The sequence below is a fragment of the Hemicordylus capensis genome, chromosome 6 (assembly GCF_027244095.1).
Source record: "Hemicordylus capensis ecotype Gifberg chromosome 6, rHemCap1.1.pri, whole genome shotgun sequence".
In the NCBI taxonomy this organism is placed as follows: Eukaryota; Metazoa; Chordata; class Lepidosauria; order Squamata; family Cordylidae; genus Hemicordylus; species Hemicordylus capensis.
The window spans coordinates 154,638,171-154,652,759 of record NC_069662.1 but is presented as its reverse complement, the minus strand read 5'-3'; the positions used below and the strand labels follow the sequence as shown (position 1 = coordinate 154,652,759).

General features: G+C 40.7%; 1 protein-coding gene across 6 annotated transcripts in view; it reads right to left on the bottom strand.

The window, feature by feature from the left end:
* Positions 1-14,589, bottom strand: part of PTPRN2 (protein tyrosine phosphatase receptor type N2) — a 914,460-nt gene that overhangs the window by 598,614 nt on the left and 301,257 nt on the right. For all 6 annotated transcript variants that reach the window (XM_053263441.1, XM_053263436.1, XM_053263440.1 and 3 more), the window contains 2 exons: positions 11,146-11,263; positions 8,119-8,281 (listed from right to left, as the gene is read on the bottom strand). In XM_053263441.1, the coding sequence (XP_053119416.1) occupies positions 8,119-8,281; positions 11,146-11,263 (281 nt within the window). The remainder of the gene's footprint in view (positions 1-8,118; positions 8,282-11,145; positions 11,264-14,589) is intronic.

Sequence of the window (14,589 nt, the reverse complement as noted above, 5' to 3'; positions counted from 1 at the left end):
CAACAGCAGGGAACATTCAGCCAGCAACACAATCCATAAGCAGAGGTTTTGCTATATGATCAACCAGAGCAACTAGAACACCACTCTTTTGCATTAACATCTTGGATTTTAGAAGAGCAAGAACTTTATCCCTGTAGATTCTTTTATTTACATATTAGTATAAACTAGAGATGCGGAATTCAATCAGTGGCGATTCACGGATTCGACCACAAATCAAATCTCCCCTTAAATGAAGGGGCTGATTTGAGGTCAAATTGAATCAGCCCCGATTCAGCACAAATCTGTTTGTGTTTGTGAAACAAATCTGTTTCAGCACAAAGCTGTTTTATTGGTTTTATTGTGTTTTAATAGTTTGATTTTAATTTTTAATTGTTTTTAATTGTTTTTATCATGTTGTGAACCACCCTGAGCCGTTTTGGAAGGGCGGTATATAAATCTAAGAAATAAATAAATAATAAAATAAATAAATAAATTTGTACGATTCATGTGGCCATTTGGGCAGGCCTTACCGGATTCCCCTTTACCAGTAAGTTTTGAGCTGAACTGGGCCTGGTTCAGCTTGACCCATACCCCTTTGAGCTGAGAGGCTCAGAATCGAGCTGGCTCACACACCCCTAATTACAAGGTCTACTCACTCAGTGAAAATGTGGTTAAAGATGTTGCTGTAGTTGAGCTTATGGCTATGCTTGCTGGCTGCTAAGAGTGCTGCTGTGCTGTGGCAGCTGTTGCAAGTAAGGATGGAGTCATAATTGTGTGTGAGAGAGCAAATTGTGCCAATGATGTTACTGCTGTGCCCGCACTGTGGTTGGCAGTGGATTCTGGGTCAGTGATTCTTTTTTGGCCATCTTTGGACTGTGTGTTTGGCAGAATGTGGTCTGTGTTGGGCGGGACTGTGTGTGCTTCTGTTCTGAAGTGTTTTTTTCAAGGCAGGTTTCAAAATGCCCCCCCCCCCATTTTTGTCTTAACGAATGTTTTACTTTGTTTTTATTCTGTTGGAAACCACCCAGAGACGTAAGTTTTGGGCAATATTAAAAAGTTTTAATAAAATAATAATTTAATATTAATAAAATGTGTTCATTCTGCATGTGTTCACTCTGGCATGATGGATGTAACCTACCACCCAACCCACAAAAGAAACAGGGAAGTGAGTGATTTAATTTTTTTAAAAACCTAATCCCCATATAGGAGGTTTTTTTTGGGGGGGGGGTGTTAAAAATCAAAAATCTCCTCCTTACTTGTTTCATTTGTGAGTTGGGTGGTAGGTAGCACCCATTATGCCCTACCACCAAACCAACTTTGCTGTCCCTAGGACATACCCATGGGGAACAATGGGGTGATTCAAGTTCCCCATTGTTCCCTATGGCTGAATTGCGAATTTCTTGAGAATTCTATTCAATTCATCGAACCAGCCAGTTCAATTAATCAATTCAGATTTTTGCTATTCAATTTGAAGATGAATCAAATCACAAAAATAGATTTGTGCACACACCTAGTATAAACAGCACTTAGGAAAAATGCTTTCAGAATACATTTCAGTGATTTGGAAGCACATTTCCAACAATAGGACAATGGTACTAAGTAGTTTACAGTACCATCCAACTACTGGAGGGACCTCAACATCTAATACATTGGGTCATCCTCACTAATGGTGAGGATGACCATCCTCACTAATGACCCCCTTACCAATGGTGAAGATGACCCTCCTCCTCCTCACATCCTCACTAATGGTGCACTTGTGGAAGGGCATTACCCTTGCACAAGGATCCTGCCCAGGTGAGTTCTGCTACATCAGGAAGTTATATTCCAGACTAGTGTTGTGTTGGGGGTAATGCTGTTGTACTAGTTTAAATATATAGCACAAGGGTGTTGCACAAAGAAAGAAATATCTCGAGACTAGTCCTTGCACTAGCAGAAGATACTGAAAAGCTGCACAACATTGTTGCTCAAGACTGTTCCTTGTCATCATTGCTCAAAACTGCTCCACAATAAACGTAGTGATTATTCCACTACACCATTGCACAACCTTGTAACGGTTGTATATGCCCTGAAGAAGGTCTTCCACTACTGGTTGCACAACATGGCTGGCCATGTTCTCACTATCCATGCAATCATAGTTAGTTAACTATGATCGGTGAGCTGGGCATGTTGTGAGAACCTGTGCTTAAGCACCAATCATAGTCTTGCCTCTATATTTAAGCAGGATTAAACTACAAATAAACTATGATCAGATCATAGTTACTAATTGTAGTATAATCCTAGTTAACTGCAGTGGCAGGACTATGACTGGTGCGAATGCTCAAGTTCTTACAGTATGCTCTGCAGGAGCTTGCCTGGCTTGCCAATTGTAGTTACTTTAATTACGATCATGCGGGTTATGAGAACATGGGCACTATGGAGCACCACAACTTCATGCAGTTTGGCAACCTTCTTGTGCAAGTGCAACTTAGTTCATTGCACAAGCACACCATTACTTTAAGATGTCTGCCATTGTTTTAAAAAACTAAGGCATTTAACATGTTTCTATCCCATCTTACATTTCCTGTGATGACCACTACATGCAAATTTTTCAACTTTTAACTTCACCTGCATTTGGCCATTTGAATTGTTCTGATCTTATGCCTGAACTCTGCAAGTTCTATGCTGCTGCATTTTTCAACACAATTAAAGGATGCTTCATACAGTTCTTGTAGCTTCTTCCCCCACAATCCCCCTTTACCTGCCATGGGGCAAAACAAGACTGCTGCCTCCTCCAGTAAGTGGTGCGGGAAAGTGGGCAATGCAACAGCAGGAGGAACTGGGTGAGACAAGTCATGGCTGCTCTTTTAGAGCTGTGGGTTTGTGAAAGACACATATGGGATTTCTGGATTGCAATATATCTGGGGAGTCAAAATTTATTTTTGCAGAATCTCAAGCTTTGTGCACTTCCACAGTTTTCTGTACCTTTAAATTAAGTTATGTGAATGAAGGAGGAAAATGACACCTGAAAGCTGAGCAAGTAATACTGTTTTCTAGAATAAAGGACTATTTTCAAGATACTTCTCTTCTTCTTTTGCTTCCAAAAGTTTCATATTCCAGATGTGGGTACATCTTCCCACTCATGCATGTTTCAAAGAAAAATGTAAGCTTTTGCCCAAAGCCCTTCCAAAAACTGCAGCAATAAGACTGATTAGCCAGGTAAGAACGTACCACAGTAGCACAGTTACTATGCACGGCAAAACAGCCTGCATGTTTTCCTTTAATACCAAAACTGGCTTTATCCTAATCCAACATGTCCTGGTTTTTCTAAACCAGCAAAACAAACACCCTTCCTATGATTCATCAGTATATAAATAAGGCTTTCTCTACAAAGTTTATTTATTGTTAAATGTTTGTTTATTGTTACACTTATATATTGCCTTTTACCTTCAGGCCAATTAAAACCATAAAAATGGAACATTTAAAAAAATGAGCTGAATGAAGCTTTCCTTTGAAATACAGCAGCATTCTGGATTTGACCCAAGTTATTGAAAGGGGCTATCACTCATTGTGTGCAAAAGGTTCAGTTAAATCACTGACATCTCCAGGTTAGGCTGGGCTGTGCAGGTGAGGAAACTGGCTGCCAGGCTTCCTCCTTCACATGAAGGACAGCTGCTGCAGCCAATCAGAACGGAGAGAGGGAGAAGCTTTCTTCCCTCAACTCTGATCTTGGAGAAAGCTGCGTCCAGTTCAACATTCGGATGCAATGCTGCTGAACGCAAACTTCAGGAAGGAACAGTGAAACTCACAACAACCCAAGAAGTTTTGGGGAGGGAAATTGGAGTTTGGGGAGGGAAACCTTGGGTCGCTTTTTAAACAGGACAGAGGTTCTATGCATTCGGACATACAAGAAATCTAACCTTTGCCTGCCCTGTTTAACTCCACTTTCCTGATATATGTGAATGTGGCAACTTTTTCCTAAGTTTCTAGTAGCCACAGATAACTCAGGTCAGCCAGAGGCAACATGATTAAGTTCCCAATCAAGACACTGCAGCAACTGCTCTAAGAGGAGTTCCTCTTTTCAGGTTTGTAAGTGGCTGTACTTCAGCTAGTGAGTCCCAGCTTGGAGAACAAAAAGTGCTCAGAGTGGACTTTGTTATAGTACAGGGAGATGACAAAAGAATCCTCAAGGATGCTGTAGAATGGACTGGCCATCCATTCTATATCCATATTAGGAAGCTCCATTTTAGTGCATGTATTTATTTATTTTATTATTTTTATTATTAAATAGCTTTTACATTTTAAAAAAAACCTCAAAGAGCTTTACCTAGCAAAAGATAGGAAAAACGGGTTCCCTCACCCCATGGGGTTCACAATACAAAAAGAATCAGAAGGAATACACCAACAACAGATACTGGAGGGACATTGTGCAGGGATGAATATGGGAAGTTGCTCTCCTGTTCCTAAATATAAGAAAGCCACCACTTTAAAAGGTGGCCCCCTAGCCAAGCTAGCAAGGGCTACTTCTGCTGGAGACCAATGCAGGGGCTGCAGTTCTACAGGAAGGAACTGCATTATTTGAAGCGAAGGGTGAGCAGAACCAAATGGTGCCACCACAAAAGTGTTGGTGGAGCCAGAAATGGATCCATTCCACTCCATCAAAAGAGAAAACCTTTAAAAACCAACTTGAAATCTTATCTGGGGTGTCTGACACCTGGGAGGGGCCTTAAACATTTAAAATAGTGTGATGAATGAATGTATGAACGAACACATGCATGAAGATTCACGAAGTGCTTTTAAATAAAAATAAAAGAGGCAGAGCGCCGGAAGTATGAAGGAAAGACAAGAACGATGGGTGAGCCATCACTTGATTCTCTGGTATGTATACCAGACATTTCAGCTGCACAGCCAGGTTTGGACCATGAGTCACTTTAAATGGAGCAGTGGGGAAATGCTTGACTAAGAAGCAGATGTTTGCTGGTTTGAATCCCTGTTGGTATTATATCGGGCAGCAGTGATATAGGAAGATGCTGAAAGGCATCATCTCATACTCTGAGAGGAGGCAATGGTAAACCCCTCCTGTATCCTACCAAAGAAAACCACAGGGCTCTGTGGGTGCCAAGAGTAGACACCGACTTTCCGGCACACTTTACCTTTACATGGATGTGCTGTGGGATCTCTTTTTATATGGTATCCTAAATGTTGTGCCCAATTAGTTAATGGTTTCTCTGATTTTTATTACCTCACGATGCAATCCAATATTTGCAATCCAATATTAAGAGGACTTTTGCAGTTCCTTATGTTCTGGTCTCTACATTGTTTTACCTTATGCTTAAATTCTACTCTTAGCACACTCAAAAACGTTACTCTGAAGAATAATAACAATGAGAAAAGAAGAATACTGAATGTCTGTTAATATTCTGCTTGAATATCAATGTGAAAAAATTAAGCATTTTCCCCTTTCCTTCTTTTGAGGGGGGATTGCGGGATGGAAATCAGGCAACTTCCTTATGAGATATGATGGAAATGAGGCCACTTCACAATTTAGAACAGTGCCTTCCTCTTTTAAGCTGTGGGAGGAAAGCATTTGATTGAGTGCTTTAAAATACATTGCTTGATGCAAAGGATTCTCCTATAGTAGATAGTTTTTGATGAATGTTCGCGGGGGGGGGATGCCTAAATGGTGAAAACTGGCTTGTTTCAAGCCATAACCTTTTGGATCTGACGATCTTCTTTGGACCACCATTCCACCCTCACGTGGAGGGAAAAGAATATTCCTTTGATTTCATATATTTTTAAAAATTCTTCTCCAGTGCAAGAAAAGCAGACCTTTTAAAAGAGATTAAAAGGACTTCACACCTTTTAATCCCTTAATGGCAAGAAGGGAAAGTGAGAAAATCTTTCTAATCACAAAAACTGACTATGTACTTCTGCAATGGGGAAGACAAAAATTAATATAAAATCAAAGGAATGTCCTTGTTGGGATGTCCAAATGGAAAGCAATGTCCACAAGGGAGTGGGATGATGGTCCTAGGGAGTGCTTTGGATCCAGTAGTTCTGGCTTGAAACAAGCCAGTTTTAAACTTTTTCCTATTTTTAAACTCCATAGTGAACCATAGCTTTGGGGGAACATTATACAGACTCCTGCCAATGTGGACTTCATGTCTGCCAGATTTCATAATTATATGCTCATCCATTCCAGAAATATAAGGGGCATATTGCTAACCCTTTTCATAAAGACAAAGGGCAGATGCCTCCACATGCTCATGGAATGATGGCCCAAGAAGGGTCTTCAGTTTCAGAAGTTTTTGTAAAATTCTGGCGTGAAACAAGCCAGATTTCACCATTTTATGCCTTTTTTACAACATTTTCAAAACCAAATGGACCAAAAATCAGGGGATTTCACAAATCTCTTCAGATTCACTGCAGGGGGCCTTGATCCACTTCCCCACATGTGTAGCATATTCCAAGGCTCACCAATTGGTAATTTTTAGTGACCCTTTTTCAATTTCCCCCCTCTATGGGAAAATCCTATTTCATTTTGCCAATTCCAAAATTCTGAAGTATTTCCAAAATTAATTTTAATATTTCAGAATTAATTTGGACTTTACCAATACAGTTTAAAAAAAAATATTCCAGTTTTAGGCAATTTTGTATAAAAACTGAATTTTCTAATCTGAATTTGCACAGGCCTGATAAATACAGAGTGTTGCTGGTTCTTTTTGATTATTGATCTATATTTAGCTTTGTATCTTTGAGGATAAAAACATTGCTTTACTAGTGAGAGAGGCAGTATTAATTTATAAGATATTTTCCTCTTTATTTTTCAGGTATAAGATTACGTTTATTACTGCTGCAAACATTCTAGATATCACACTATTCATTTGTTTTAAAATGCTCCTCACTGGAAGGAACCATATTGTTTGCTTCTATACGTGTTTATTCCAGGGTTTTTCTTCATTATTCTCTGGCCCTCATGCTTCTAGGTGTCTGTTTCCACGGCAACACACAATAATGTTGGTGAGTGGTGTCATCACAGCACTCCTCCCCACCAAAGAGTGCAGTCATATAGATTATTTATGAATTCATATGACATCCACAGCATCATTGATATACCTCTTGGACAAATTCTCACTTTCCAATAGCTTCAAAGAACGACATCCACAGTCAGTGCCTTGCTGCTGAAAATCTGAGTTTCAAAAAGCTAAGCAAAAAGCACCAAAGGCAAATGGCACCATTAATTCATTCCTAAAACTATTTTGACATTTCTGCAAATTTCTTTAACCATGGTAGGCACACCAATTTTCTAGTCCTATAAATTCTGAATTATTTTATACAAAAGACATAGATAGTTCATATGGCTAACACACGAAAATATATTAGCCTAACTTATTTGTTAGAATATTCACAAATAAGTCTGTAACACTTCCAAGAGTCACTGAAGAATTAGTATAATAATGTTAGTGTCCTAGTACTTCTTCATATCTTCTTGAGCGTACTTCCTGAATATTAACTGTTAGGTGACCAGCAGGATTCGGAAATTAAAAATGGGAAGAGGAGCAAGCATCAGAAGAGGACACTCGATCCACTTCGTGGCATTTGATTACCCTGACATTAGAGAACATCTTTTTCTTCTGTAGCGCCATTAAGGGTACAAATTTTGCCATTAAAAATAAATGAAACAAAAGATTTGAAAGTTATAATACTACTTATACAAAATATATAACATTTATATAGCACTTTGCCTGAGAGCTTAAAAAGTACATTATATGCTTTACCTCAGTAACTCTTAAAACCACCATGTAAAGTAGATTAGTATGGTAAATGTCATATTACAGATGAGGGTTGAGACAGAAGCTTGCCTAAGGATATAAAGTAAGTTCATAGCTGAGCTGAGATTTCAGCCCAGGATGTCTGATTCATAACCCACGTTCTTAACCATTATGCATCTCCACAAAAAATGCCAAATTCAGCCCTTGAGTGGCTGTTGTATGGGCACAATGATTACACACAGAGTGAAGCTTCTTTCTTTTTCAGAAGCAATTTGTAATTCATTCTCTCTACAACTTAAACAAATAACAGCATCAAACAACAGAGTAAAAGAAGAGAGCAGAACAGAAATAAATGACACAACTTTTTAAAAAAACAACATATAGATGTTACCTTAAGAGAGGCTTTGTTGCCTTTAATTCTTGAATATAAATTGGGAGCTGCAGACTGGGAGAGAATATCCAGATAGGCAAGGTATTGCTGTGGAGACTTGGCAAAGTTCATATCCTCTTCCATACCCAAATTCCTGTTGCTATCAGCACTCTGCTTTGCGGTCCTCCACATCAAAACCAAGAGAAACAATGTTACCCATATAATAAAATATGTTACCAATACAGAAATTAACCACCACCTTTCATTTTTAAGTGTATAACCTTTAACTGCATATGACTAATGCCTTCATTGTTTAAAAGTAGGAAAAATTCATATTTTAGCAAAAAGGTGATGTCAATAAAATGCCAAAAATTATTCATAAGCAACTTTAAAAAAAAAAAAAAAAACCTCCAAGAATACACATTCTTATGCCGAAGGGAAGATCATGGACATTTTTAAGAGTAGGACAGAGATATTTGCAGAATTCTCTAAAGAGACAAATGCCTAATTTTAAACACATTTCAGCATTAATCCACAATGAATAAATATAACTCCCCCTCCCCCCAGTGGTGGGGCATTTAGCAAGAAGAATCCTCTAGGAAAGCTATTTCCCCAAGTCACTACAAACATAGAAACATACATACATAAACATCCATGCTCAGTGGCAGAGCCAGGGAACAGAGGCACAGGATTAGGGGTGTGCACGGAACCGCGGAGCTGCGGTCCGGCACTGGGGTGGGAGGTTCCATTCCTTCTCCACTCCTTCTCTTCCTGCGCGCCTTCTCCCGACAGGAGATCTCTCGGCACTCACACAGAGTTCAGCGAGAGATCTCTTGTCAGGGGAAGACGCACAGGAGGAGAGGAGTGGTTGCAATGCCTTGGCGGCGGGATCGGAGGCCGGAGGAGGAGAGGCAGCCAAACCACTTTGGAGAGCCGTTGCAAGGAGGAAGAAGCTCTCTCTACGCGCCCACACACAAACCCACTCCATGCGCACACACTGCGCGCTGCTTCTTCAGCCTGCCCCGCAAAAGCCTGCTCTGCTGCTCCTAGGTAGCTCTGCAAAAGTCTGCCCCCCCCGTCTTCCCTGCAGCCAAGCAGGGAAAGGGGCGGCAGGGAGGTATCCTGCCGCCCGATTTCTACAGTAAATACGGTGCCAGAGTTGGGAAAGGGCAGGAAGAGTAAGTAAACTCTCCCCCGCCCTTAATGGAACCCCCCACCCCAATCCTTCCGAACCGAACCGCCCCGTGTCTGGACCGGTCTGGAGGCCTGTAGAATGGCCTCCGGATCGGTCCAGGCACATCACTACATAGGATCTGCCCCATCCCTGGCTTTACTCCTTAGAAAGTGTATTAATGTCATATATGTGCCTCATTATGGTAATCCTAAATCCTTTAAGTAATCCTAAATTTGCTGGATTCACTGTCCTCTAGGAGGCACATCCTTACTGGAGAAGAAACCCAGCAGAACCAAGAGAGTGGAGAGGCAGAATTTTGACCACCATGCATAGGTGGGGTTTTGCACTGAAGGGCACAGAGGCTGAAATACAGACACATGAAGCATGAACATATTTTGGGGAGTCTTTCTCTTCTCTTTCAGCAAGAAGAGGAGATTGACAACTGAAAACTGCCCTCCCCCCCATACCACACAGAGTTGCTGCACCGACACTTCCTTAGTCTGGATGTTGGCCACGAACTCAAAGGCTTCCTCTTTTGTGGCTCGGCTGCTGCTAAGTCCATGTACCATCACCTGTCTCTATACAGCTTTCCCGCTTACTGAGATTTAGTAAGGATGGACCCCATCCTTTTGCTCAGTTAAACTGGTTAGAGTATGGTGCAAGGCTTTCTCTAGCATGACACCATCCCTGCTTGCTAACCCGCCCCCGCCCCCCAGGGAAGCCTACCAAAGCTCTTCACTGCCATTCTTCAGCAAAAGACTAGGAGTTAGGCCTTTATAAAAATTCCAGTGGGCCTTTGGAGATCTTCATATGGGGTAAGTAAGGATTCTTTGAAACCCTGCTACTCCATTTAATTGTGGAGAGTTTTGAAATGACCACTTTACAGATGTTTTATTTGTAATTCAGCTTAGGCCCTGGGTATTTAAGAGAGCGTCTTCTTCACTATGAGCCCCACCGCCCATTGAGGTCATCTGAGGAGGTCTGTCTCCAGTTACCACCAACTCGTCTGATGGCTACACAGAGACGGGCCTTCTCAGTTGCTGCCCCGAGATTGTGGAATGCACTCCCCACTAAGATACGATCCTCCCCATCTCTGGCAATTTTTTAAAAAATGTTAAAACCCATCTTTTTAACCAAGCTTTCTCAGCCTTTTAACATTTTTGGTTTTAATTTTGTGATTGATTTTAAATTGTTGAATTGTTTTAACTTTTTATATGTGTTTTAATTGTTTTATGTTAACCGCCCAGAGACGAAAGTTTGGGCAGTATATAAATGTGATTGATGAATGAATGAATGAATGAATGAATGAATGAATGAATGAATTCGCAGAGGTCAAGAAATGTTGGCTTTGCTCAGCCAGACAAAAATTGTTTACTTGTCAAGCTATGTTGGTACATTACTCATCAGGATATTTATTTTTATTTTTTTGCTCATCAGGCATCATTTTTCACTTGTCACTGACAAGTAGACTACGATACGATACGATACAATAAATCTTTATTGTCATTGTCCTGTACAGAACAACGAGTGGATTTTCCTAGTGGATTTTCTGAGCCTTGGTAATTCATATACTGGATTGTTGTTGTTTTAACATGCCATACAATGCCTTAATTTTTGTGAAAGATGGTTTGTACATGTTCGTACAACTAAATGTATAATTCCAAGATGCCAGAATAAACAAGCGAGGAAACAAGTTCTGGCTAATAGTTTCAAGCAAAAACATGGTCCCCCTCTCCCCACTTTTTGGCACTCACATTTTCCACTCAGTTTTTTTACTTCCCTGTAGACAGCATTCTTTGAGATGTCAGAGTTTTTTAAAATTTCCAGCTCCTATAATAACCATAAACATTACAGTACAGCGGTTTAAGATTTACCTTCGTGCATCAGCCTCCTCTGATGAGAAGGTCTCAGGGTGCCAGTCATGGATCTTATGAAGATTCGAGAGTTCACGGGCAATAATGTGCTGTGTGTAATCATCTTGCCAGGTAAAACCTGGGAAATAAAGTCACACAAAATACCATTTTAGCAGACTGATACTTTGGTAAAGCAAAAAGAAAAGAAAAGTCTCAAACTTTTACTACATAAACAACTATGACGAATAAAAGTTTCAGCTGCTGGAAGATTTTAAAAACCCTTTCTACTTGTCCCAAAAGAACCACATCACTAAATTCTTCTACAACCCATTGTGCTAATCAGACCTTTCTAAATACCATACTGCACTGAAATATTGATGCTTTTAAAATGCTCTCTTCCAAGAAGACAGTGGGTGCTGTTGTGAGGTTTAAAAAAGGAAATTATACTTAATGGAATTTTAGTACTGCTTAGTCACTGAGGAGCTATAAACCAGCTTTACTGTGTTATTTACTGGGTTATTGGTATTAAGTTACAGAGAAGGACTATTTGACAATAGCTGAACTAGAAATAAAAGACAAGGAGTTTCAAAACTGAACAATAGTATAATGGAAAGTTACTTATCAAAGATGACCCACGTCCTATCAACCTCACAAGATGTGTATATGAAAAAGTCCCACTTCTTTTCCAGAGAAAAAGATGGATACTTTGGATACCTGAGTACGGGTAGCATTGATTTAGGGGAAATAGCTATAATGGGTTGTAACATTCTGGAGACCAATATGTGTTTTCTTTACACTCAACAGTTACAATAGAGAGCTTTAAACAAGGGCAAGGTGTCATCATGAAAGCAAATTCCATGCAATTATGCATTAATTACATGCATTACTTACATGCATTACTGATCACATAGTAATTATACTTAGACTAAAGATACAACTCCAAGAATAATTGTTAGATTTGTAAATGTTATGATTAACACTTTTAGTTTATATAAGCTTACCACCTTGGAATTATCTGTAATTATTTAGAATCTATATATCACATCATTGCAAATATTGACATTCTGCTTTTTTCTTCTATAGGAAAATATAATTCACCAATACAGATATTCTTGGGTTAAATTTCTTTGTTCTGTGCAGAACACACTTATGTCTTACTAAGAATCTCTACATCACGAATGCTACCAATCCATTTTAATCATCCCACACGAGCACCCCAAATGGATATATATGTACTCCAAATGCATATTTGGAAATGCATCCTTTTGTTGTTTTTTAAAATAAATTTTGTTCAAGCAGTTCTAAGAATCACACTTTTCTTCTTTCCTTTCTGTCATTATTTATTTATAATGTTATATATCACTTTTCAACAAATGTTTTCAAAGTAGTTTACATGGGAAAGTAGGATAACAACTAAAAGAAATATCTGAATTCTAAAGTCTGCACTCTTCTTTGGGTCTTGTAGCCCTCATCAGGCAGATGTTTTTTGTGCATCCTGGCTCTCAGGATTTTCAGAAGAGGCAGGTGTTGGAGGTACAGGAGGAACAGTGAGGTTAACGGTCCTCTCCCCAGCCTGCTTGGTGCTTCTGCTGCCTTGCCAGGTCTGTACTGGCTACATGGAAATAGTTCCCTCTGTCCTGAAAGTGTGTCACTCAGCACTATATCTGGGTAGTGCAAAAGGTTATCCTGTTCCACCCTCACTATAGCTCCATGAAGTAGCTTAGGCTGAGAGAGAGGAGGGCAGTTCACACAATTGACATTAGGATAGGAAGAAACCCCCTACCCTAATTTGGGAGCTCTGCACATTCTCAATTTTCAAATTGTGCGTGCATTTAAATCAAGGTCAGAGGCAGGAGCCTGATCATGAGCTAAGCCTCAGTTGGGGAGGATGAGCACACCCTACCCAGATTCCATCTCCAGCTTTGGAATGAGGTAGGAAGAAAAATCATCCTACCCAACTGGGGCTTCTCACAATCAAGCTCCCCACCTCCACCCTGTTTTGAACTGACACATGATCAAAAACCAGGAGTGAGTAGAAATCCCAATGTATGGTAAAGCTTTTACCCTAATGCTGATTGTGTGAACTGCCCTAGTGACTAGTCCAAGTCCACTGAGTTTCATGGCAAAGCAGAGATCTGAACCCAAGCCGTCATAACACTCCAGTCGTTACACCACACTGTAACATGGTGGTTTGATCTTCTCTCCCCCACTAGGGGTGTGCATGAACAGTTCGTGCTGAACCAGTTCTCTTTGAACCGGGGCTGGTTCAGGGGTTTGATAGCAGACCAAATCAGGGGCAGTTCAGTCCATGACTGAAATGAACGAGGCCCAATTCAGCATGGTAAGGGGTGGTTGGGTGGGGGAGTCAAGTGAGGAAAAAAGGTGCTTACATGGGTGGCGCAGCTGCTGGCAGTACCACTCACCCTCCTGATGTGGCTCCAAGCGTGCTCCCCCCTCCTTTCCAAGCTGCAGGCTCAGCAGTGACTTGGTAAAGGAGGAGGGAGCACACTTGGGGCCACGTCAGGGGGCAAGCAGCAGCGTTGGCAGCCACACTGCCCGGGTAGGCACCTTTCCCCCCCTCTCGCTGCCCCCACTCAGCCACCCCTTACTCTTTGAAGGGCCTCCCACCCCCCTGTACTTGTAAAGGGGAATCCTCACCAAATACACCTTTACAAGTAATGGCTGCCCGAACCACCTGAATCAGTTCGATCAAATGGACTGGACTGGCTGTTCTGTTCGACTGAACTGGTTCAGAGCAAATAGAGTTGTATTCTAACCAAACTGCGTTTTTGGATTATGCAGGCCCCAATCCCCCACCCGAGACTTTTACAGAAGACAACTAGCTAGATAACAAAACAGTTAAGGTATCTCAAATTCAGGTTTTTATGATGATCTTTATGATGCACATTTTTATTACCACATACATGATTATAAATCAATGCAAAGTAATCCTTCTTAAGGTGATAAGACTGTTGCCATAAGCATTGCTTTTATGGCCCAGTCTTCAACTTGTTACTGGAAACTAAGTTCAACTGAAAATATAAATAGAATTGCAGCAATGCCTAAAAGCTATCTTGACTGTCAGCAACATCCTTTCATTGTTTCAGATTAGGGGGGGTGGGGAAGTCTCACCCACAAGGAGCTCAATAAAACAGCTCACACAAGTGCACTAATATCAAGCTGACAACTGCAATCAAAATTAAGGCTGAAAAACAGCAAATGATGCTGTTTGGCAATTTCCTGTCCCCTTTGTCTATGCCACCACACCTAGTGGCTTGCTCCTGGCCCACAACTCAATTATAGCAATTTAACACCGATGGCTGAGCAGGATCACAGTAGTGCCGTTGTACACATATTATTTCCATGTCACTAATGTGGAACTGTACTGTGGGACACACAACTACCAATTAACTATCCCTGCTGGAGCTCTGCCTACACTGTACATCTTCCAACTGGGAATTCCCA